This window comes from Somniosus microcephalus, chromosome 4 (assembly GCF_052327205.1).
Source record: "Somniosus microcephalus isolate GS21.2 chromosome 4, FLI_Smic_1.0, whole genome shotgun sequence".
Lineage (NCBI taxonomy): Eukaryota > Metazoa > Chordata > Chondrichthyes > Squaliformes > Somniosidae > Somniosus > Somniosus microcephalus.
Window position 1 is genome coordinate 4,508,037 of NC_140990.1, and position 25,701 is coordinate 4,533,737.

General features: G+C 55.4%; 2 protein-coding genes across 2 annotated transcripts in view; both read right to left on the minus strand.

The window, feature by feature from the left end:
- LOC147118197 (solute carrier family 12 member 6-like) overlaps nucleotides 1–20,629 on the minus strand; it is a 69,045-nt gene extending 48,416 nt beyond the window's left edge. Inside the window, exons 1-6 of the mRNA XM_085984292.1 lie at nucleotides 20,458–20,629; nucleotides 19,399–19,517; nucleotides 16,649–16,747; nucleotides 11,345–11,464; nucleotides 9,881–9,985; nucleotides 3,597–3,764 (exon numbers count right to left, since the gene is read on the minus strand). The gene's annotated coding sequence lies outside the window, so the exon portion shown is untranslated. The remainder of the gene's footprint in view (nucleotides 1–3,596; nucleotides 3,765–9,880; nucleotides 9,986–11,344; nucleotides 11,465–16,648; nucleotides 16,748–19,398; nucleotides 19,518–20,457) is intronic.
- Nucleotides 1–25,701, minus strand: part of LOC147118198 (solute carrier family 12 member 6-like) — a 56,330-nt gene that overhangs the window by 12,047 nt on the left and 18,582 nt on the right. Inside the window, exons 2-8 of the mRNA XM_085983677.1 lie at nucleotides 23,939–23,996; nucleotides 20,458–20,632; nucleotides 19,399–19,517; nucleotides 16,649–16,747; nucleotides 11,345–11,464; nucleotides 9,881–9,985; nucleotides 3,671–3,764 (exon numbers count right to left, since the gene is read on the minus strand). Of these exons, the coding sequence (XP_085839803.1) occupies nucleotides 3,671–3,764; nucleotides 9,881–9,985; nucleotides 11,345–11,464; nucleotides 16,649–16,747; nucleotides 19,399–19,517; nucleotides 20,458–20,632; nucleotides 23,939–23,996 (770 nt within the window). The remainder of the gene's footprint in view (nucleotides 1–3,670; nucleotides 3,765–9,880; nucleotides 9,986–11,344; nucleotides 11,465–16,648; nucleotides 16,748–19,398; nucleotides 19,518–20,457; nucleotides 20,633–23,938; nucleotides 23,997–25,701) is intronic.

The window sequence follows — 25,701 nt, forward strand, 5'->3', positions numbered from 1 at the left end:
CCTCCCCAGACAGCAGGCCGGGCCTCAGACCAGACGCCGGGCCGGACCCCTCCCCCAGACAGCAGGCCGGTCCCCTCCCCAGACTCCAGGCCGGAGCCCTCCCCAGACAGCAGGCCGGGCCTCAGACCAGACGCCAGGCCGGACACCTCCCCAGACACCAGGCCGGTCCCCCTCCCCAGACACCAGGCCGGGGCCCCCTCCCCAGACAGCAGGCCCGGGCCTCAGACCAGACGCCGGGCCGGACCCCTCCCCAGACAGCAGGCCGGTCCCCTCCCCAGACTCCAGCCGGAGCCCTCCCCAGACAGCAGGCCGGAGCTCTCCCCAGACACCAGGCCGGACCTCAGACCAGACTCCAGGCCGGGGCCCCTCCCCAGACACCAGGCTGGAACCCTCCCCAGACAGCAGGCTGGAACCCTCCCCAGACTCCCAGGCCGGACCCCCTCCCCAGACTCCAGGCCGGGCCCCTCCCCAGACACCAGGCCGGACCCCTCCCCAGACACCATGGCCGGACCCCTCCCCCAGACCTCCAGGCCGGACCCCTCCCCAGACACCAGGCCGGACCCCTCCCCAGACACCAGGCCGGACCCCTCCCCAGACTCCAGGCCGGACCCCTCCCCCAGACACCAGCTGGACCCCTCCCAGACTCCAGGCCGGGCCCCTCCCCAGACACCAGGCTGGAACCCTCCCCAGACACCAGGCCGGACCCCCTCCCCCAGACACCAGGCCGGACCCCTCCGCAGACTCCAGGCCGGGCCCCCTCCCCAGACACACCAGGCTGGAGCCCTCCCCAGACTCCAGGCCGGACCCCTCCCCAGACACCAGGCCGGAGCCCTCCCCAGACACCAGGCCGGACCCCTCCCCAGACTCCAGGCCGGACCTCAGACCAGACGCCAGGCCGGACCCCTCCCCAGACAGCAGGCCGGACCCCTCCCCAGACTCCAGGCCGGAGCCCTCCCCAGACTCCAGGCCGGACCCCCTCCCCAGACCGGTCCCCTCCCCAGACTCCAGGCCAGACCCCTCCCCAGACACCAGGCTGGACCCCTCCCCAGACACCAGGCCGGATCCCCCCAGATACCAGGCCGGACCTCAGACCAGACACCAGGCCAGAACCCCCCCCAGACAACCAGCCCTTTTCGCACCCACAAGTTGAGGCCTGGGTCTGACTCTAGTACCTTGTCCCAAAGGGACCCCATTCAGCCTCGGGTCTGGACTCAACTATTCCAACGCTCTCCAACCATCCACCCCTCCGTAACCATCCGTTCATCCGACTCTTCTGCTGCCCCGTGTCCTAACTCGCACCAAGTCCCCTTCACCTAACTCCAGGCCGGTCCCCTCCCCAGACACCAGGCCGGACCCCTCCCCAGACCAGACGCCAGGCCGGACCTCAGACAAGACACCAGGCCGACCCTTCCCCAGACACCAGACCTGACCCCTCCCCAGATACAGGCCGAATCCCCCCCCAGACACCAGGCCGGACCCCTCCCCAGACCAGACCGCCAGGCCGGACCCCTCCCCAGACACCAGGCCGGACCCCCTCCCCAGACACCAGGCCGGACCCCTCCCCAGACACCAGGCCGGACCCCTCCCCAGACACCAGGCCGGACCCCTCCCCAGACACCAGGCCGGACCCCTCCCAGACCAGGACGCCAGGCCAGCCGACCCCTCCCCAGACACCAGGCCGGACCCCTCCCCAGACACCAGGCCGGACCCCTCCCCAGACACCAGGCCGGACCCCCTCCCCAGACACCAGGCCGGACCCCTCCCCAGACACCAGCCGGACCCCTCCCCAGACACCAGGCCGGATCCCTCCCCAGACGCCAGGCCGGGGCCTCAGACCAGACGCCAGGCTGGACCTCCCCAGACACCAGGCCGGACCCCCTCCCCAGACACCAGGCCGGACCCCTCCCCAGACGCCAGGCCGGGCCTCAGACCAGACGCCAGGCTGGACCCCTCCCCCAGACACCAGGTTGGGCCTCAGACCAGGACACCAGGCTGGACCCCTCCCCAGACACCAGGCCGGACCCCCCCAGACACCAGGCCGGACCCCTCCCCAGACACCAGGCCGGGACCCCCCCAGACACCAGGCCGGGACCCCTCCCCAGACACCAGGCCGGACCCCTCCCCAGACACCAGGCCGGACCCCCTCTCCAGACACCAGGCCGGACCCCCTCTCCAGACACCAGGCCGGACCCCCTCTCCAGACACCAGGCCGGACCCCCCTCTCCAGACACCAGGCCGGACCCCCTCTCCAGACACCAGGCCGGACCCCCTCTCCAGACACCAGGCCGGACCCCCTCTCCAGACACCAGGCCGGACCCCCTCTCCAGACACCAGGCCGGACCCCCCTCTCCAGACACCAGGGCCGGACCCCCTCCCCCCAGACACCAGGCCGGGCCTCAGACCAGACACCAGGCTGGACCCCTCCCCAGACCGGACCCCTCCCCAGACACCAGGCCGGGCCTCAGACCAGACCCCTCCCCAGACACCAGGCCGGACCCCTCCCCAGACACCAGGCCGGGCCTCAGACCAGACCCCTCCCCAGACACCAGGCCCGACCCCTCCCCAGACACCAGGCCCGACCCCTCCCCAGACACCAGGCCGGATCCCCCAGATACCAGGCCGGACCTCAGACCAGACACCCAGGCCAGAACCCCCCAAACACCAGCCCTTTTCGCACCCACAAGTTGAGGCCTGGGTCTGACTCTAGTACCTTGTCCCAAAGGGACCCCATTCAGCCTCGGGTCTGGACTCAACTATTCCAACACTCTCCAACCATCCACCCTCCGTAACCATCAGTTCATCCGACTCTTCTGCTGTCCCGTGTCCTAACTCGCACCAAGTCCCCTTCACCTATCACCCCTGTGCTCCGGTCTAGCAACGCCTAGATTTTATAATTATCATCCTTGTTTTCCAATCCCTCCATGGCGTCGCACCCTCCCTATCTCTGTAACCTCCTCCCAGCCCCCACAACCCTCCGAGATCTCTGCGCTCCTCCAATTCTGCCCTCTTGCGCATCCCCCCCCCCCCCACCCTGCCCGATTTCCATCGCTCCACCATTGGCGGGCCGTGCCTTCAGCTGCCGAGGCCCTAAGCTCTGGAATTCCCTCCTAAACCTCTCCGCCTCCCTCTCTCCTCCTTTAAGACGCTCCTTGAAACCTATCTCTTTGACCAAGCTTATGGTCACCTTTTTTTTTTAAAGAGTCAACCACATTGCTGTGGGTCTGGAGACACATATAGGCCAGACCGGGTAAGAGCGGTAGATTTCCTTCCCTTATTCCCTGACATTAGTGAGCCAGTAGTTTCATGGTCACTAGCTAGATTTGTATTCCAGATTTATTTAATTAACTGAATTTAAATTCCACAGCTTCCGTGGTGGGATCTGAACTCACGTCTCTGGATAATTAGTCCAGGCCTCTGGATTACTAGCCCAGTGACATTACCACGATGCTACCTGTCCTAATATCTTATGTGGCTCGGTGTCAAATTTGCGTCTGATTTCCGATCCTGTGAAGCGCCATGGGACGTTTATGACGTTAAAAGGTCTTTCCTGCTGTGTGTGGGGGGCTTCTACCCGCAGCATTGAGCGGAGCCTGTACCTGCTCAGCAGCCAGCGCCTCCCCGTAATGTTCCAGAAAGTTCCCGGTGAGCACCGAGCCCACGATCGTCAGACCCTTGCCGCTTTCAGCTGCGACGCAAACGTCAAGAGCCGCGGGTACTTGACATGAAGATCTTCGTCCAACTTTATCAGGACCAGGAGCTGGGGCCTGGCGGGAAAATGGAGAACGTCAGTGAGACATAGACAGAGACAGACAGAGAGAGCGAGCGAGAGGCAGCGAGCGAGACAGACAGACAGAGAGAGACAGAGAGAGAGAGACAGAGAGAGAGAGAGAGACAGAGAGAGAGAGACAGAGAGAGAGACAGAGAGAGAGAGAGAGACACAGAGAGAGAGACACAGAGAGAGAGAGAGAGAGAGAGAGAGACAGAGACAGAGAGAGAGAGACAGAGACAGAGACAGAGAGAGAGACACAGAGTCAGTCACAGAGAGAGAGTCAGAAACAGAGAGAGACCAAGAGAGAGAGAGACCGAGAGAGATGGTTTGATTCAGCTGTCATAACATGAGGAAAAAACTCAGAAAAATATCAAACCAAAAAGACAGACAACCAGAAAACGAGGAATTACGCCTTACTTATTGTCAAGCACTAACACAATACAAAAACAACACTCAGAACCAAGAAAGAACAGTATATTAAGAATAAACTCAGCTCCATTGAGGAATCTATTGATTCTAATTGTTTCTGGGACAACTGGAATACATTACACAAAAAACAACACGACGAATTGCCCATTCAAAATGAGACACATGGGAAAACCATTTTGAAAAATTATACCAGAAAAACACACTAAGCCCAGAGCAAGATCTAATATGTAAAGAATTGGAAAAGCTCGAATTGGCCATAAAAGATAACCAAAACCCGTTAGACTCCCCAATAACTGAAAAAGAGCTATTTGAAAAATTCAAGGACCTGCGACCAAGAAAAGCTTGTGGTGCAGATGGCATCCTAAACGAGATGATTAAACACACTGACGATAAAATGAAATTGGCTATCCTAAAACTCTTCAACTTGGTTCTGAGTGTCGGTTACTTCCCTGATATCTGGAACAAAGGACTCATAGCGCCCATATACAAAAGTGGAGACAAAGTTGACCCAAATAACTATCGAGGCATCTGTGTGAACAGTAACCTGGGGAAGGTATTCTGTAGTATCATAAACCAAAGACTTATAAACTTCCTTGAGGAGCACAATGTCTTGAGTCAAAGCCAAATAGGATTCTTACCAATTATAGAACATCGGACCATATTTTCACCCTACACACCCTAATCGACAAACATGTTCACCAAAACAAAAGCAAAATTTTTGCCTGCTTTATAGATTTCCAGAAGGCTTTTGATTCTATTTGGCACGACGGTCTATTCTTAAAACGTATTGAAAGTGGTGTAGGGGGAAAAACATATGATATAATTAAATCAATGTATACAAACAATAAATGTGCAGTTAAAATTGGAGACAAACAAACAAAATATTTTCTCACAGGGGCGTGGCATGGTGCAGGGCTCGCCTATCTCACCGACACTCTTTAATATTTACATAAATGAATTGGCAAAACTACTTGAACAATCTACAATACCTGGCCTCGCCCTATATGAATCCAAGGTTAAATTCCTCCTCTATGCAGATGACCTGGTTCTGCTCTCACCAACTGAGGAGGGTCTACAGCAGAACCTGGATCTGCTGGAGTCGTTCTGTCAGACCTGGGCCCTGACAATAAATCCCCAAAAAACCAAAGTCCTTGTGTTCCAGCAAAGATCCAGACATCAGGGACCCAGAATAAACTTCACACTAGGAGCAACTAAAATTGAACAAACTACAAATTACACATACTTAGGCTTAAAAATCAGTTCTACGGGAAATTTTCATTTGGCTGTGAATGAACTGAAAGAGAAAGCAAAAAGGGCTTTCTATGCCATTAAAAAGTCAATCCAAATAGAAATTCCAATTGCATTTGGCTCAAAATTTTAAATCAGTAATTGAACCAATTGCACTCTATGGCAGTGAGGTGTGGGGTCCGCTAACACAACAAGAATTTGCAAAATGGGACAAACACCCAATTGAGATCCTACATGCAGAATTCTGTAAAAGTATCCTCCGGACTCAGAGGAAAACCGCAAACAATGCATGCAGGGCAGAACTCGGCCAATACCCCACTACTAATTAATATCCAAAAAAAAGAGCCATCAAATTTTGGAAACACCTAAAAATGAGCAACCCCCACTGCTATCATTACAAAGCCCTGAAATGCCAAGAGATGATCATAGAGAAGAGTCCCCCTCAGTCAACTAGTCCTGGGACTCAGTGAAGTAACTACTAACACTACTAATAATAATCAGCCCCAGGACAGTGACATCCTAGCACAGAGAATTTGACCCAACACAATTGTCAATAAACAAAAGGAAAAATATTTGACCTATTGGACAGAAACGACAAAAACCCAAAACAAGCTCGATTGCTATCTGGCCCTAAACAGACAATGCACCATGGCTGAATACCTGACCATGGTAAAAGATAGCAAACTGAGAAAAACCTTGACAATGTACAGACTTAGTGAGCATAGCCTGGCCATCGAAAAAGGCAGACACAGGCAGACCTGGGCTGCCAAGAGAGGACAGGATATGCTCTCACTGCAGTCAGGGAGTGGTGGAGACAGAGATGCACTTCCTCACAACTTGTGGAAACTATCAGGACATAAGGGGGAATTTCTACCCAAAATTCATAAAAATATGCCCTGAATTCAAAAATTTGAATGACCACCAAAAAGTCCCCATATCTATTAGGGGAACAGAGAAATTGCGTAACCTTAGCGGCACACTATGTTACAGCTTGCCACAAGCAGAGGGACAACCATTAAATCTAAGAAAAGATTATATGTATATCATATGTGTGTATATTTATGTATACAGGGATATATCTGTCTATACACTGTATGTCTAGATCTGCGTTTACGTGTTCAATCATACATGTTTTTCTGTGCTTTGGCAACATAAGATGTACCTTGTCATGCCAATAAAGCAATTTGAATTGAATTGAATTGAATTGAGAGAGAGAAAGAGAGAGAGAGAGAGACAGAGAGAGAGAGACAGAGAGAGAGAGAGACAGAGACAGAGAGACAGAGAGAGAGAGAGAGAGAGAGAGAGAGAGACAGACAGAGACAGAGATATGGTTGGCAGACTGTAACTAGTGGTTTGCCGCCAGGATCAGTGAATGGGCCTCAGCTATTTACAATCTATATTAATGACCGAGTGTAATGTATCCAAGTTTGCTGATGATACAAAGCTACGTGGGGCAGTAAGCTGTGAGGAGAACACAAAGAGGCTGCAAAGGGATTATAGACAGGTTAAGTGAGTGGGGCAACATGGTGGCAGATGGAGTATAATATGGGGAAATGTGAGGTTATACACTTTGGCAGGAAGAAAAGGAAAATGGTGAGAAACTTTCAAATGTTGGTGTTCAGAGAGATTTGGGGTGTCCTCGTACAAGAAACACAGAAAGCTAGCATACAGGTACAGCAAGCAATAAGGAAGGCAAATGGCATGTTGGCCTTTATTGCAAGGGGGTTGGAGTATACATAGATACATAGAAGATAGGAGCAGGAGTAGGCCATTCGGCCCTTCGTGCCTGCTCCGCCATTTAATGAGATCATGGCTGATCCTTTAATTCAGTATCCCGTCCCCGCCTTCTCTCCGTAACCCTTAACCCCTTTTGCCCGTAGAAATATATCTAATTCCCTCTTAAATATATTTAATGAGCTGGCCTCCACCGCCCTCTGTGGCAATGAGTTCCACAGGTTCACCACTCTCTGAGTGAAGAAATTCCCCCTCATCTCTGTCCTAAATGGTTTAGCCCTTATCCTTAAATTATGTCCTCTAGTTCTGTTCTCACCCGCCAAGGGAAACATTCCTTCTGCATCCAGTCTGTCTAGACCTGTCAGAATTTTATACACTTCTATGAGGTCCCCTCTCAATCTTCTAAACTCCAGTGTGTACATCCCTAAACTACATAGTCTCTCCTCATAGGTCATTCCCGCCATTCCTGGTATCAGCCTGGTGAATCGCCGCTGCACCCCCTCCATGGCAAGAACATCCTTCCTCAGATGAGGCGACCAAAACTGTACACAGTACTCGAGGTGTGGTCTCACCAGTGCCCTGTACAGCTGCAGCAAGGTATCCCTGTTCCTGTATTCTAACCCTTTTGCTATGAAGGCCAGCATACCGTTTGCCTTCTTGACCGCCTGTTGCACCTGCATGCTCGCCTTCAGTGACTGGTGTACAAGAACACCCAGGTCTCTCTGTACTTCCCCCTCTCCCAATCTATTGCCATTTAAATAATAATTTGCCCTCCCGTTCCTGCACCCAAGGTGGATAACTTCGCACTTGTCCACATTATAGTGCATCTGCCATTTATCCGCCCAATCGCCCAGTCTGTCCAAATCGCTCTGGAGCTTCCTGGTCTCTTCCTCTGAGCCCACCCCACCTCCTAGTTTAGTGTCGTCTGCAAATTTGGAAATGCTGCATCCGACTCCCTGATCCAGGTCATTAATGTAAATTGTGAACAGCTGGGGGCCCAGGACAGATCCCTGTGGTACCCCACTTGTTACTGCCTGCCATTCAGAAAATGAGCCGTTTATTCCAACTCTCTGTTTTCTATCTGACAGCCAGTTCCCTATCCACGCCAAAACTTTCCCCTTTATCCCATGAGCCTCAATTTTCCATGCTAATCTTTTATGTGGGACCTTATCGAAGGCCTTTTGGAAGTCCAGGTACACCACATCTACTGGCTCTCCCCCATCTATTCTACCAGTTACTCCCTCAAAAAATTCCAATAGATTAGTCAAGCACGATTTACCCTTTGTAAATCCATGTTGACTCTGTCCTATCCTGTCCCCATTTGCTAAGTGCTCCGCTATTTCATCCTTAATGATGGACTCCAGCATTTTGCCCACAACTGATGTAAGGCTTACAGGTCTGTAATTACCTGCTTTTTCCCTACCCCCCTTTTTGAATAGTGGGGTAACGTTAGCTACCCTCCAATCCATCGGCACTGTTCCCGAGTCTAATGAATTCTGAAAAATCATCCTTAGTGCATCCGCTATCTCTAGGGCCACCTCCTTCAGTACCCTAGGATGCATGTTATCAGGCCCTGGGGATTTGTCCACCTTCAATCCCTTTAGCTTCCTTAACACCATATCCTTAGAGATATTGATTTGCGTCAGTTCCTCCTTTGCCAATGTCCCTATTTTTCCCGATATCCCAGGGAGGTTTTTTGTGTCTTCCTTCGTAAAGACTGACCCAAAGTATGCATTTAGTTGATCTGCCATTTCCTTATTTCCCATTATATATTCCCCCGTATCTGACTGCAATGGACCAACTTTGGTTTTCACCAGTCTTTTCCTTTTGATATATTTATAAAAGCTTTTGGAGTTAGTTTTTATATTTTCCGCCAGCTTGTTTTCGTAAGCTATTTTGCCCCTCTTGATCATGCCCTTTGCCCTCCTTTGCTCTATCTTAAACTGTTCCCAATCTTCCGCTCTGGCGCTTTTTTTGGCTATTTTATACGCCCTATCTTTGGATTTTATGCTGTCTCTAATTTCCCCTGTTATCCACGGTTGAGTCACCTTTTTAGATTTCCTTTTATGCCAGATTGGTATAAACAATTTTTGCAATTTTGTCATTCTATCTTTAAATGTTTGCCATTGTTTATCTACCTCCAGTCCTCTCAGGAACGTTGTCCAATCAGACCTACTCAGTTCCAGTATAAGAGTAAGGAAGTCTGGCTCCAATTGTACAGGGCCTTGGTGAGACCACACCTGGAGCACTGTGCACAGTTCTGGTCTCCTTATCTAAGGAAGGATATACTTGCCTTGGAGGCGGTGCAACGATGGTTCACTAGATTGATTCCTGGGAGGAAAGGGCTGTCCTGTGAGGAGAGATTGTGTAGAATGGGCCGATACTGTCTGGAGTTTAGAAGAATGAGAGGTGATCTCATTGAAACATACAAGATTCTGAGGGGGATTGACAGGGTAGACGCTGAGAGGTTGTTTTCCCCTGGCTGGAGAGTCTAGAACCAGGGGGCATAGTCTCAGGATAAGGGGTCGGCCATTTAGGACTGAGATGAGGAGGAATTTCTTCACTCAGAGGGTTGTGAATCTTTGGAATTCTCTGCCCCAGAGCGGGAGAAACAGACAGACAGAGAGGCCCGATGTTGTCTGTCTGTGTGCCTCTCTCTCTCTCGGTCTCTTTCTACCCCTGTTGACCCTCTCTCCTTACCTCCAGTTCTTGGTGTGAGGCGGGCCTTCCTCCAATCGCAGCAAAGCGAATCGAGCGGCACTGAGCGACAGACCGCGGATCCCGTCTCCCCACTCCTTCTCGGCCCTGAGAAGCCAGACACGGTTACAGAGCCCACAGCCACACGCCTCACAACCGCACCCCCCCAATGCCAGGCCCAACCTCCACACTGACCCCGGCCGCACCCCCACCCCCGACGTTTCGACTCCATCTCGCGAACCCAGGCACTGACTCCAACCCAACCCCACCCGTCCGACCCCAGGCACTGTCCCCTGACACCACACTGACCCCAGCCCGACCTCCGACACTGCCCACCAACCCCAACCCGACCCCAGGCACTGTCCCCTGACCCCACGCCCTGTCCCCGACACTGACCCCGACATGATGCTGACCCTACCCCGACCCGAGGCACTGCCCCCCTCGCCCCACCCCGACCCCAGGCCCCGTCTCCGACCCCAGGCCCTGTCCCCCTGACCCCACCCCGACCCCAGGCCCTGTCTCCGACCCCAGACACTGTCCCCTGACCCCACGCCCTGTCCCCGACACTGACCCCGACATGATGCTGACCCTACCCTGACCCGAGGCACTGCCCCCCTCGCCCCACCCCGACCCCAGGCACTGTCCCCTGACCCCACGCTGAGCCTGGACACTGCCCTCGAACATCACGCTAACCCTACCCTGACCCCACCCCGACTCCTGGCACCAACCTCTGACATCATACCGACCCCAGGCACTGCCCCCTGACCCCAGGCACTGCCCCCGACCCCAGGCACTGCCCCCCGACCCCAGGCACTGTCCCCCGACCCCAGGCACTGTCCCCCGACCCCAGGCACTGTCCCCTGACCCCAGGCCCTGTCCCCGACATGATGCTGACCCTACCCTGACCCGAGGCACTGCCCCCCTAGCCCCACCCCGACCCCAGGCCCTGTCCCCCTGACCCCACCCCGACCCCAGGCACTGTCTCCGACCCCAGACACTGTCCCCTGACCCCACGCTGAGCCTGGACACTGCCCTCCAACATCACGTTAACCCTACCCTGACCCCACCCCGACTCCTGGCACCAACCTCTGACATCATACCGACCCCAGGCACTGCCCCCGACCCCAGGCACTGCCCCCTGACCCCAGCCCGAACCCAGGCACTGCCGCCCTGACCCCACTCCGACTCCAGGTACTGCCTCCTGATCCCACTCCGACACCACACTGACCCCAGCCCGACCTCCGACACTGCCCACCAACCCCAACCCGACCCCAGGCACTGCCCCCTGACCCCAGCCCGAACCCAGGCACTGCCGCCCTGACCCCACTCCGACTCCAGGCACTGCCGCCCTGATCCCACTCCGACCCAGGCACTGCCCCGACACCAGACTGACACCACGCACGGCCCCGACCCCAGGCTGCCCCCAGGCACTGGCCGAGTCTACCCCGCCCCCCCCGCCCCACTCACCCTTGGTACTCGATGTACTTGTAGATCATCCCAGCGATCACCATGGCAATGATGGCATAATACCAGGAAGAGATGAACATCAGCGCCAGGCAAAGACTCATTCCCAGGAATGAGAGCGTCCTAGAAACAACACATCAGGTCAGTGAGTGACCCCTGACCCCACACACCGGGTCAGTGATTGACCCCTGACCCCACACACCGGGTCAGTGAGTGAACCCCGATCCTCACACACCGGGTCAGTGATTGACCCCTGACCCCACACACCGGGTCAGTGAGCGACCCCCGGCCCCGAGACCGGAGAAGCAGCGGACCTGCGCGGGAGCAGCCCGAGGCGGGAGAGCTTAAAGGCTTGAGAGGGAGCAGTCAGAGGCACCGAGGCCCACAGCCCCGAGACCGGAGAAGCAGCGGACCTGCGCGGGAGCAGCCCGAGGAGGGAGAGCTTAAAGGCTTGAGAGGGAGCAGTCAGAGGCACCGAGGCCCACAGCCCCGAGACCGGAGAAGCAGCGGACCTGCGCGGGAGCAGCCCGAGGCGGGAGAGCTTAAAGGCTTGAGAGGGAGCAGTCAGAGGCACCGAGGCCCACAGCCCCGAGACCGGAGAAGCAGCGGACCTGCGCGGGAGCAGCCCGAGGCGGGAGAGTATAAGAGGGAGCAGTCAGAGGCACCGAGGCCCACAGCCCCGAGACCGGAGAAGCAGCGGACCTGCGCGGGAGCAGCCCGAGGCGGGAGAGCTTAAAGGCTTGAGAGGGAGCAGTCAGAGGCACCGAGGCCCACAGCCCCGAGACCGGAGAAGCAGCGGACCTGCGCGGGAGCAGCCCGAGGAGGGAGAGCTTAAAGGCTTGAGAGGGAGCAGTCAGAGGCACCGAGGCCCACAGCCCCGAGACCGGAGAAGCAGCGGACCTGCGCGGGAGCAGCCCGAGGCGGCTGAGTATAAGAGGGAGCAGTCAGAGGCACCGACCAATCCAGGTTCCAGGAGAGAGGTAAAAAGTAATCCAAGTGTGACGTCACCAGGGAGCAGGTAAGTGATTGGTTGGTGAGTATTTCTCTCTTTTCAATACAAGCTTGAATTCTGTGGTGTTAAATTTCTGTGGTGTAGTGGGGACAGTTGGTAAATAAAGCGCCCTAGAGTATACCTGTAACTGGGGTATTGAATAATTTTTTAGATTAATTAAAGGAGTAAGTCATGGCAGGAGAGCTCAGACCCGTGTTCTGCTCCTCTTGCTCCATGTGGGAAGTCAGGGACGCTGCCAGTGTCCCCGACGACCATGTGTGCGGGAAATGCATCCAGCTGCAGCTACTTGTAGACCGCATTGCGGCGCTCGAGCTGCGGGTGGATGAATTTTGGAGCATGCGCGATGCTGAGAGGCTCGTGGAGAGCACGTTTAGCGAGTTGTTCACGCCTCAGGGTAGGGCAGCACAGGGGGTGACCATCAGGCGGAGCAACAAAGGCAGGCAGGTAGTGCAGGGACCCCCTGCGGACATCCCCCTTTCAAACAGGTATACCAAGTTGGATACTGTTGAGGGGGATGACTCACCAGGGGAAGGCAGCAGCAGCCAGCTTCCTGGCACCAGGGACGCTTCTGCTGCTCAGAAAGGGAGGAAAAAGAGTGGGAGAGCAATAGTGGTAGGGGATTCTATCGTAAGGGGAACAGATAGGCGTTTCTGTGGCCGCAAACGTGACTCCAGGATGGTTTGTTGCCTCCCTGGGGCCAGGGTCAGGGATGTCACTGAGCGGCTACAGGGCATTCTTAAGGGGGAGGGTGAGCAGGCAGAGGTCGTGGTCCACATTGGGACCAACGACATCGGTAGGAAGGGGGATGAGGTCCTGCATCAAGAATTTAGGGAGCTAGGTAACAGATTAAAGAGCAGGACCTCAAAGGTTGTAATCTCTGGATTACTCCCAGTGCCACGTGCTAGTGAGTATAGGAATGGGAGGATAGAGCAGATGAATGCGTGGCTAAAGAGTTGGTGTAGGGGGGAGGGTTTTACTTTCCTGGATCACTGGGCCTGCTTCTGGGGAAGGTGGGACTTGTACAAGTCGGACGGGTTGCACCTGAACCAGAGCGGGACAAATATCCTTGCGGGGAGGTTTGCTAGCACTGTTGGGGGGGGGGGGGGGTTTAAACTAACTTGGCAGGGGGATGGGATACAGAGGGGAGCTGAAATAGGGGGTGATGTGCTGCCAATTATAGAGAAAAAAACAAGTCAGCTTGGTAGACAGGGCAAATATATAAGGGCAAGGCTGGATGGCATCTATTTTAATGCAAGGAGTCTTGCAAATAAGGTGGATGAACTGAAGGTGTTGATAAACACATGGGAGTATGATATTGTTGCTATCATGGAGACATGGTTGAGGGAGGGGCAAGACTGGCAGCTCAATATTCCGGGGTACAGAATCTTCAGGCGAGACAGAGGGAGGTATAAGAGGGGGTGTCGCAATATTAATTAAGGAGTCAATTACTGCAGTAAGGAGGGATGATATATTAGCAGGTTCCTCTAATGAGGCCATATGGGTGGAGCTTAAAAAACAAAAAGGGGGCAAGCACTTTGCTGGGAGTGTACTATAGGCCTCCAAACAGTCAGAGGGAGATAGAGGAACAGATATGTAGGCAAATCTCAGAGAAATGTGCAAATAATAGGGTAATAATAATGGGGGATTTCAACTTCCCCAATATTAACTGGGATAGTCAGAGTGTGAAAGGCTCAGAGGGTGTAGAATTCTTAAAGTGCATCCAGGAGAGCTTTTTGAGCCAGCATATAGAAAGTCCTACAAGAGAGGGGGCGGTACTGGACCTAATTCTAGGGAATGTGGCCGGCCAAGTGGAAAAAGTGCTAGTAGGTGAGCACTTTGGTGATAGTGACTATAATATGGTAAGATTTAAGGTGGTCATGGAAAATGACAGGGATGGGCCGGAAATAAAGGTTCTAAATTGGGGGAAGGCCGATTTTAATAGGATAAGGCAGGATCTGGCCAAAATGGACTGGGATCAGCTACTTGTAGGAAAATCCGCAACAGAGCAATGGGAGGCTTTCAGAAGGGAGATTGGGATCATACAATGGCAACATGTTCCCGTAAAGGTCAAGGGTGGTTCCAAAAACCACAGGGAACCTTGGATGTCAGGGGATATACGAGAATGGATTAGGAAAAAAAGGAGGGCTTTTGGCAGATACAAAAGGCTAAAGACGGAGGAAGCCCTAGAGGAGTACAAAAAGTGCAGGGGGATACTTAAAAAAGAAATTAGGAGATCAAGGAGGGGCCATGAAATAACACTGGCGAGCAAAATAAAGGAAAATCCTAAGATGGTTTATAAGTATATGAAGGGTAAGAGGATAACTAGGGAAAAAATAGGGCCCATTAGGGACAAAAGTGGCAATCTGTGTGTGGAGCCGGAAGATGTAGGAGGGGTTCTAAATGAATTTTTTGCATCTGTTTTCACTATGGAGAAGGACGATGTAGACATAGAAATAGGGCGGGGGGACTGTGATATGCTCGAACATATTAACATCGAGAGGGAGGAGGTATTGGCGGTTTTAGCTGGCCTAAAAATGGATAAATCCCCAGGCCCGGACGAAATGTATCCCAGGCTGCTGTGTGAGGCAAAGGAAGAGATTGCGGGGGCTCTAACACATATATTCAAGACCTCTCTGGCCACAGGGGATGTGCCAGAGGACTGGAGAACCGCTAATGTAGTACCATTATTCAAGAAGGGAAGTAGGGAAAAACCGGGGAACTACAGGCCAGTGAGCCTAGCATCAGTGGTAGGAAAATTATTGGAAAAAATTCTGAGGGACAAAATTTGTCTCCACTTGGAGAGGCAAGGATTAATCAGGGATAGTCAACATGGCTTTGTCAAGGGAAGATCATGTCTGACTAATTTGATTGAATTTTTTGAGGGGGTGACTAGGTGTGTGGATGAGGGTAACGCAGTGGATGTGGTATATATGGATTTCAGTAAGGCCTTCGATAAAGTCCCGCACAGGAGACTGGTCAAGAAGGTAAGAGCCCATGGAATCCAGGGTGCCTTGGCACATTGGATACAAAACTGGCTTAGTGACAGAAGGCAGAGGGTGATGGTCGAAGGTTGTTTTTGTGACTGGGAGCCTGTGGCCAGTGGGGTACCACAGGGATCGGTGCTGGGTCCCTTGCTGTTTGTGGTCTACATTAATGACTTGGATATGAATGTAAAAGGTATGATCAGTAAGTTCGCGGATGATACAAAAATTGGTAGGGTGGTAAATAGCGAGGAGGGTAGCCTCAGTCTGCAGGACGATATAGATGGGTTGGTCAGATGGGTGGAACAGTGGCAAATGGAATTTAACCCGGAAAAGTGCGAGGTGATGCACTTTGGGGGGACTAACAAGGCAAGGGAATACACAATGAATGGTAAGACCCTAGGCAAGACGGAGGGTCAGAGGGATCTGGGTGTGCAAGTACACAGATCCCTGAAGGCGGCGGAACAGGTGGATAAGGTGGTAAAAAAGGCATATGGGATACTTGCCTTCATTAGCCGAGGCATTGAATATAAGAGCAGGGAGGTTATGATGGAGCTGTATAAAACACTGGTTAGGCCACAGCTGGAATACTGTGTGCAGTTCTGGTCGCCACACTACAGGAAGGATGTGATCGCGTTGGAGAGGGTGCAGAGGAGGTTCACCAGGATGTTACCGGGGCTGGAGCGCTTCAGCTATGAAGAGAGACTGGGCAGTGGGTTTGTTTTCCTTGGAGCAGAGGAGGCTGAGGGGGGACATGATTGAGGTGTACAAAATTATGAGGGGCATAGATAGGATGGATGCTGAGGAGCTTTTTCCCTTAGTGAGAGGGGTCAATAACTAGGGGGCATAGATTCAAGGTAAAGGGCGGGAGGTTTAGAGGGGATTTGAGGAAGAACTTTTTCACCCAGAGGGTGGTTGGAGTCTGGAACTCACTGCCTGAAAGGGTGGTAGAGGCAGGAACCCTCACAACATTTAAGAAGCATTTGGATGAGCACTTGAAACGCCATAGCGTACAAGGCTACGGACCAAATGCTTGGAATATGGGATTAGATCAGACAGGGCTTGATGGCCGGCGCGGACACGATGGGCCGAAGGGCCTCTATCCGTGCTGTATAACTCTATGACTCTCTATGACACCAGGGTCAGTGAGCAACCCCCGACCCCCACACACCAGGTCAGTGAGTGACCCCTGACCCCCACACACCGGGTCAGTGAGTGACCCCGACCCCCCACACACCGGTCAGTGAGCGACCCCCGAGACACACACAGGGTCAGTAACCAACCCCCACCCCCCCAACCCTCGGCCCCCCTCACCAGTGGTAGTATCGAAATCGGGGCCTCCAGTTCGGGGTCCGGAGCAGCGTCTGCAGGGCACAGGCCAGATTCACAAACAGGTAACACATCAGGAAAAACCTGCGGAGAAACGGCATCGTCAGCACAGCGAGATGACGGCAGCTCACGGAATAATCCAGAACACACGGGTCATCAAACCACCCCACCGCACCCCTCCCCCGGTTATCATCTACACACCCACTCCCCAGGCAACTCGGGGGAGAGACAGACCGAGGGCGGGAGAGAGAGACCGAGGGCGGGAGAGAGAGATACCGAGGGAGGAAGAGACGGGGAGGGAGGGAGAGAGAGAGACCGAGGGAGGGAGAGAGCGAGACCGAGGGAGGGAGAGAGAGAGAGACCGAGGGAGGGAGAGAGAGAGACCGAGGGAGGGAGAGAGAGAGACCGAGGGGCGGAGAGAGAGAGAGACCGAGGGAGGGAGAGAGACCGAGGGAGGGAGAGAGAAAGAGACCGAGGGAGAGAGAGAGAGAGAGACCGAGGAGAGAGAGAGAGAGACCGAGGGAGAGAGAGAGAGAGACCGAGGGAGAGAAGAGAGAGAGAGAGAGCGAGGGAGAGAGAGAGAGACCGAGAGAGAGACCGAGGGAGAGGGAGAGAGAGAGAGAGAGAGAGAGAGACCGAGGGAGAGAGAGAGAGAGACCGAGGGAGAGAGAGAGAGAGACCGAGGGAGAGAGAGAGAGAGAGAGACCGAGGGAGAGAGAGAGAGAGACCGAGGGAGAGAGAGAGAGAGACCGAGGGAGAGAGAGAGAGAGACCGAGGGAGAGAGAGAGAGACACCGAGGGAGAGAGAGAGAGACCGAGGGAGAGAGAGAGACAGAGACCGAGGGAGGGAGAGAGAGAGAGACCGAGGGAGAGAGAGAGAGAGAGAGAGACCGAGGGAGAGAGAGAGAGAGAGAGAGAGAGAGAGAGAGACCGAGGGAGAGAGACCGAGGGAGGGAGAGAGAGAGACCGAGGGAGGGAGAGAGAGAGAGACCGAGGGAGGGAGAGAGAGAGACCGAGGGAGGGAGAGAGACAGGGCGAGGGAGGGAGAGAGAGACCGAGGGAGAGAGAGACCGAGGGAGGGAGAGAGAGACCAAGGGAGAGAGAGAGAGAGAGACCGAGGGAGGGAGAGAGAGACCGAGGGAGAGAGAGAGAGACCGAGAGAGAGAGAGACCGAGGGAGAGAGAGAGAGAGACCGAGGGAGGGAGAGAGAGAGACCGAGGGAGGGAGAGAGAGAGACCGAGGGAGGGAGAGAGAGAGAGAGAGAGAGAGAGAGAGAGAGAGAGAGAGAGAGAGACCGAGGGAGAGAGAGAGACCGAGGGAGGGAGAGAGAGAGACCGAGGGAGGGAGAGAGAGAGACCGAGGGAGGGAGAGAGAGAGACCGAGGGAGGGAGAGAGAGACCGAGGGAGGGAGAGAGAGAGACCGAGGGAGGGAGAGAGACCGAGGGAGGGAGAGAGAGAGAGAGACAGAGACCGAGGGAGGGAGAGAGAGAGACCGAGGGAGGGAGAGAGAGAGACCGAGGGAGGGAGAGAGAGAGAGACCGAGGGAGGGAGAGAGAGAGACCGAGGGAGGGAGAGAGACCGAGGGAGGGAGAGAGAGAGAGACCGAGGGAGGGAGAGAGAGACCGAGGGAGGGAGAGAGAGAGAGACCGAGGGAGGGAGAGAGAGAGAGACCGAGGGAGGGAGAGAGAGACAGAGACCGAGGGAGGGAGAGAGAGAAGAGACCGAGGGAGGGAGAGAGAGACCGAGGGAGGGAGAGAGAGAGAGACCGAGGGAGGGAGAGAGAGAGAGACCGAGGGAGGGAGAGAGAGAGAGACCGAGGGAGGGAGAGAGAGAGAGACCAAGGGAGGGAGAGAGAGAGACCGAGGGAGGGAGAGAGAGAGAGAGAGACCGAGGGAGGGAGAGAGAGAGAGACCGAGGGAGGGAGAGAGAGAGACCGAGGGAGGGAGAGAGAGAGAGACCGAGGGAGAGAGAGACCGAGGGAGAGAGAGAGAGACCGAGGGAGGGAGAGAGAGAGACCGAGGGAGGGAGAGAGAGAGAGACCGAGGGAGGGAGAGAGAGAGACCGAGGGAGGGAGAGAGAGAGACCGAGGGAGGGAGAGAGAGAGAGAGAGAGAGACCGAGGGAGAGAGAGAGACCGAGGGAGGGAGAGAGAGAGAGACCGAGGGAGGGAGAGAGAGAGACCGAGGGAGGGAGAGAGAGAGACCGAGGGAGGGAGAGAGAGAGAGAGAGAGAGACCGAGGGAGAGAGAGAGACCGAGGGAGGGAGAGACCGAGGGAGGGAGAGAGAGAGAGACCGAGGGAGGGAGAGAGAGAGACCGAGGGAGGGAGAGAGAGAGACACCGAGGGAGGGAGAGAGAGAGAGACCGAGGGAGGGAGAGAGAGAGAGACCGAGGGAGGGAGAGAGAGAGAGACCGAGGGAGGGAGAGAGAGACCGAGGGAGGGAGAGAGAGAGAGACCGAGGGAGGGAGAGAGAGAGAGACCGAGGGAGGGAGAGAGAGAGACCGACCGAGGGAGGGAGAGAGAGAGAGACCGAGGGAGGGAGAGAGAGAGAGACCGAGGGAGAGAGAGAGAGACAGACCGAGGGAGAGAGAGAGACCGAGGGAGAGAGAGAGTCCGAGGGAGAGAGAGAGACCGAGGGAGGGAGAGAGGCCGAGGGAGGGAGAGAGACCGAGGAAGATAGACGGACAGAGAGATAGACGGAGAGGGGGAAATGGCGAGGGGGAGGGGGGATACCATACATGGAGAGGATGGGAGCGACCATGTCCAGTGACGCGATGAGGATTCCGAGCTCGGCGATGATGCCCGTCAGCAGCAGGGCCCAGGTGGGCTCCCCGTTCACCTTCCCGTGTCCAAACACCTGCGAGAGCAGCGAGAGAGAGATCAGAGACTGTGTGTGCGAGTGTGAGAACATGAGTGAGAACGTGCGCAAGAGCCTGTGAGTGAGGGAGAGCGAGTGAGAGCGCGGGCGAGTGAGTGAGCCTGCGAGTGAGGGAGTGCGTGCGAGTGAGTGCGCGCGAGAGTGAGAGTGCGCGCGCGAGTCAGTGAGAGCGTGCGAGCGCGCGCAAGTGAGAGCGCGCGAGTGAGTGAGCGCGCGCGAGTGAGAGCGCGCGAGTCAGTGAGAGCGCGCGAGTCAGTGAGAGCGCGCGAGTCAGTGAGCGCGCGCGAGTGAGAGCGCGCGCGAGTGAGAGCGCGCGCGTGAGAGCGCGTGCGAGTGAGAGAGCGTGCGAGCGAGAGAGCGCGCGCAAGTGAGAGCGCGTACAAGTGAGAGCGCGTGTGAGCGAGCGAGAGCGCATGCGAGTCAGTGAGAGCGCGCGCGCGAGAGCGTGCGAGTGAGAGCGTGCGAGTGAGTGAGAGCGTGCGAGCAAGTGTGCGAGTGAGAGAGCATGCGAGCGAGAGAGCGTGCGAGCGCGCGCAAGTGAGAGCGCGTGCAAGTGAGAGCGCATGCGAGTCAGTGAGAGCGCGCGCGCGAGTGAGAGCGTGCGAGTGAGAGCGTGCGAGTGAGTGAGAGCGTGCGAGTAAGCGTGCGAGCGAGAGAGCGTGCGAGCGAGAGAGCGTGCGAGCGAGAGAGCGTGCGAGTCAGTGAGAGCGCGCGAGAGCACGCACGAGTGAGAGAGCGTGCAAGCGACAGCGTGCGAGTCAGTGAGAGCGCGCGCGAGTGTGAGAGCGAGCGCGAGTGTGGTTGAGTGAGCAACTGTGAGAGTATGCAAGTGAGTGAGAGTGAGCACGTGAGCGAGAGCGTGCGAGCGCAAGTGAGTGTTATTATAGAGGATCAGAGACTGTGAGCGAGGGACACTGACCCGTAGGAAGGGGATGATGTTGTCCTTGGCGATTGCCTGGAGGAGGCGCGGAGCTCCGGTCAGGCTCTGCAGCCCGGCCCCACAGGTGGAGAAGAAGGATCCAATGACAATAACCCAGGGCGAGGGCCAGGACAGCGTTCCCACAACCAGATTCCCTTTCACCGCCTCTCCGAACCTGGGGGAGGAATAGAACGAGCAGAGTGTAACTGCGGGCTGCACCAGGCAGAACCCGCTCCACATCTTCCTGGATCCCGCTCCCAGGCCAGCTCCCGGAAACCACTCCCAGTCCCACTCCAGAGCCTGCTTCACATCTTCCCGGACCCAGCTCCCGGAACCCACTTTGTAACAGGCTCGAGGGGCTGAATGGCCTGTTCCTGTGTAACAGGCTCGAGGGGCTGAATGGCCTGTTGCTGTGTAACAGGCTCGAGGGGCTGAATGGCCTGTTGCTGTGTAACAGGCTCGAGAGGCTGAATGGCCTGTTCCTGTGTAACAGGCTCGAGGGGCTGAATGGCCTGTTCCTGTGTAACAGGCTCGAGAGGCTGAATGGCCTGTTCCTGTGTAACAGGCTCGAGGGGGCTGAATGGCCTGTTCCTGTGTAACAGGCTCGAGGGGGCTGAATGGCCTGTTCCTGTGTAACAGGCTCGAGGGGCTGAATGGCCTGTTCCTGTGTAACAGGCTCGAGAGGCTGAATGGCCTGTTCCTGTGTAACAGGCTCGAGAGGCTGAATGGCCTGTTCCTGTGTAACAGGCTCGAGGGGGCTGAATGGCCTGTTGCTGTGTAACAGGCTCGAGAGGCTGAATGGCCTGTTCCTGTGTAACAGGCTCGAGGGGGCTGAATGGCCTGTTGCTGTGTAACAGGCTCGAGAGGCTGAATGGCCTGTTCCTGTGTAACAGGCTCGAGAGGCTGAATGGCCTGTTCCTGTGTAACAGGCTCGAGGGGGCTGAATGGCCTGTTGCTGTGTAACAGGCTCGAGAGGCTGAATGGCCTGTTCCTGTGTAACAGGCTCGAGAGGCTGAATGGCCTGTTCCTGTGTAACAGGCTCGAGGGGGCTGAATGGCCTGTTGCTGTGTAACAGGCTCGAGAGGCTGAATGGCCTGTTCCTGTGTAACAGGCTCGAGGGGGCTGAATGGCCTGTTGCTGTGTAGCAGGCTCGAGAGGCTGAATGGCCTGTTCATGTGTAACAGGCTCGAGGGGGCTGAATGGCCTGTTGCTGTGTAACAGGCTCGAGAGGCTGAATGGCCTGTTGCTGTGTAACAGGCTCGAGAGGCTGAATGGCCTGTTGCTGTGTAACAGGCTCGAGAGGCTGAATGGCCTGTTCATGTGTAACAGGATCAAGGGGCTGAATGGGCCTCCTCCTGTTCCTGTATAACAGGCTCGAGGGGCTGAATGGGCCTCCTCCTGTTCCTGTGGAACAGGCTCGAGGGGCTGAATGGCCTCCTCCTGTTCCTGTGTAACGGGCTCGAGGGGCTGAATGGCCTCCTCCTGTTCCTGTGTAACAGGCTCGAGGGGCTGAATGGCCTCCTCCTGTTCCTGTGTAACAGGCTTGAGTGGGCTGAATGGGCCTCCTCCTGTTCCTGTGTAACAGGCTCGAGGGGCTGAATGGGCCTCCTCCTGTTCCCGTGTAACAGGCTCGAGGGGGCTGAATGGCCTCCTCCTGTTCCTGTGTAACAGGCTCGAGGGGCTGAATGGGCCTCCTCCTGTTCCCGTGTAACAGGCTCGAGGGGCTGAATGGGCCTCCTCCTGTTCCTGTGTAACAGGCTCGAGGGGCTGAATGGCCTCCTCCTGTTCCTGTGTAACAGGCTTGAGGGGCTGAATGGCCTCCTCCTGTTCCTGTGTAACGGGCTCGACGGGCTGAACGGCCTCCTCCTGTTCCTGTGTAACAGGCTCGAGGGGCTGAATGGCCTCCTCCTGTTCCTGTGTAACGGGCTCGACGGGCTGAACGGCCTCCGCCTGTGTAACATAGAAGATAGGAGCAGGAGTAGGCCATTCGGCCCTTCGAGCCTGCTCCGCCATTCAAAGATATCATGGCTGATCATCCAGATTAAGTACCCTGTCCCTGCCTTCTCCCCATATCCCTAGATCCCTTTAGCCTCAAGAAATATATCCAACTCTTTCTTGAATATATTTAATGAATTGGCCTCAACTGCCTTCTGTGGTAGAGAGTTCCACAGGTTCACCACTCTCTGGGTGAAGAAATTCCTCCTCATCTCAGTCGTAAATGGCTTACCCCTTATCCTTAGACTATGACCCCTGGTTCTGGACTCCCCAGCCATCAGAAACATCCACTCTGCATCTAGTCTGTCCAGACCTGACAGAATTTTATAGGTTTCGATGAGATCCCCTCTCAATCTTCTAAACTCCTGAATGCCCTGTTCCTGTGTAACAGGCTCCAGGGGCTGAATGGCCTCCTCCTGTTCCTGTGTAACAGGCTCGAGGGGGCTGAATGGCCTCCTGTTCCTGTGCAACAGGCTCGAGGGGGCTGAATGGCCTCCTGTTCCTGTGTAACAGGCTCGAGGGGCTGAACGGCCTCCTCCTGTTCCTGTGTAACAGGCTCGAGGGGCTGAACGGCCTCCTCCTGTTCCTGTGTAACAGGCTCGAGGGGCTGAACGGCCTCCTCCTGTTCCTGTGTAACAGGCTCGAGGGGCTGAACGGCCTCCTCCTGTTCCTGTGTAACAGGCTCGAGGGGCTGAACGGCCTCCTCCTGTTCCTGTGTAACAGGCTCGAGGGGCTGAATGGGCCTCCTCCTGTTCCTGTGTAACAGGCTCGAGGGGCTGAATGGGCCTCCTCCTGTTCCTGTGTAACAGACTCCAGGGGCTGAATGGCCTCCTCCTGATCCTGTGTAACAGGCTCGAGGGGCTGAATGGGCCTCCTCCTGTTCCTGTGTAACAGGCTCGAGGGGCTGAACGGCCTCCTCCTGTTCCTGTGTAACAGGCTCGAGGGGCCTGAATGGGCCTCCTCCTGTTCCTGTGTAACAGGCTCGAGGGGCTGAACGGCCTCCTCCTGATCCTGTGTAACAGGCTCGAGGGGCTGAACGGCCTCCTCCTGTTCCTGTGTAACAGGCTCGAGGGGCTGAATGGGCCTCCTCCTGATCCTGTGTAACAGGCTCGAGGGGCTGAACGGCCTCCTCCTGATCCTGTGTAACGGGCTCGAGGGGCTGAACGGCCTCCTCCTGTTCCTGTGTAACAGGCTCGAGGGGCTGAACGGCCTCCTCCTGATCCTGTGTAACAGGCTCGAGGGGCTGAACGGCCTCCTCCTGATCCTGTGTAACGGGCTCGAGGGGCTGAACGGCCTCCTCCTGTTCCTGTGTAACAGGCTCGAGGGGACTGAATGGGCCTCCTGTTCCTGTGTAACAGGCTCGAGGGGGACTCAGCACAGGCCGGGGATGGTGCCTGGGCCTTTCCTGTGCTCGTGCGAGGGGTCTCAGTCACAACCAATTACACGTCCCAAATTCATACCGCGCGGGATAAATGGCTGAACTTACTTGTCACGAAGGACCACTCCTTCCACGCAAGCTCCAAACAGGATGATGCTGCTGATATCTGTGCTCAGAGTCAGGGAAAGTAGAACAGGGCCACACCCCCCCGCCGTTAACCACAGCCAGGGGAGCTCGGGACAGTGGAAAAGTATGAAAACAACAGCGCCTGCCACCCTGTTAATCGGCCCGCGAATGGTAGAAACCTACAACCCGTGCCGGCTCTTTGAACGAGCGGCCGTGCACAGTCCCACATTCCCCCGCTTTGTGTCCATAACCCTGTGAGTTCCTCATCCTCGAGCACCTGTCCAACTCCCTGTTAACATTACTGATGGAATCAGCTTCACCCCCCAACACCCCGTTTCAGGTCGAGCGTTCCAGAGCCCGACAACTCTCCGACTGAAAACATTTCTCCTCATCTCCCCTCTCGATCGGTGGCCAATGATTTTGAATCTGTGGCCTCTGGTTATTGATCCACTCACCAGAGAGAATCGTTTTTCTCTATCGACTCAATCTAAAGCCCTCATCATCTCGAAAACCTCCATTAGGTCTCCACTTAACCTTCTCTGTTCCAAGGAGAACAGCCTGAACTTTTCCAATCTCTCCACATAACTGAAGTCCCTCATCCCTGGTAACATCCTGGTCAATCTCCCCATAACCTTCTCTGCTCCAAGGAGAACAGTCCCAGCTTCTCCAGTCTCTCCACATCACTGAAGTCCCTCATCCCTGGTACCATTCTGGTCAATCTCCCCTTAACCTTCTCTGCTCTAAGGAGAACAATCCCAGCTTCTCCAGTCTCTCCACATCACTGAAGTCCCTCATCACTGGTACCATTCTGGTCAATCTCCCCTTAACCTTCTCTGCTCCAAGGAGAACAACCCCAGCTTCTCCAGTCTCTCCACATAACTGAAGCCCCTCATCCCTGGTACCATTCTGGTCAATCACCCCTTAACCTTCTCTGCTCTAAGGAGAACAATCCCAGCTTCTCCAGTCTCTCCACATCACTGAAGTCCCTCATCCCTGGTAACATCCTGGTCAATCTCCCCATAACCTTCTCTGCTCCAAGGAGAACAATCCCAGCTTCTCCAGTCTCTCCACATAACTGAAGTCCCTCATCCCTGGTAACATCCTGGTCAATCTCCCCATAACCTTCTCTGCTCCAAGGAGAACAATCCCAGCTTCTCCAGTCTCTCCACATCACTGAAGTCCCTCATCACTGGTACCATTCTGGTCAATCTCCCCTTAACCTTCTCTGCTCTAAGGAGAACAATCCCAGCTTCTCCAGTCTCTCCACATAACTGAAGTCCCTCATCCCTGGTACCATTCTGGTCAATCTCCCCTTAACCTTCTCTGCTCTAAGGAGAACAATCCCAGCTTCTCCAGTCTCTCCACATCACTGAAGTCCCTCATCCCTGGTACCATTCTGGTCAATCTCCCCTTAACCTTCTCTGTTCTAAGGAGAACAATCCCAGCTTCTCCAGTCTCTCCACATAACTGAAGTCCCTCATCCCTGGTAACATCCTGGTCAATCTCCCCTTAACCTTCTCTGCTCTAAGGAGAACAATCCCAGCTTCTCCAGTCTCTCCACATAACTGAAGTCCCTCATCCCTGGTACCATTCTGGTCAATCTCCCCTTAACCTTCTCTGCTCCAAGGAGAACAGTCCCAGCATCTTCAACCTCTCCTCATAATTTAAGTCCCCTCATCCCTGGTAAAACTTCTCTGTACCCTCTCCAAGGCCGTGACATCTTCCACTAATCCTTCCACTCCTTC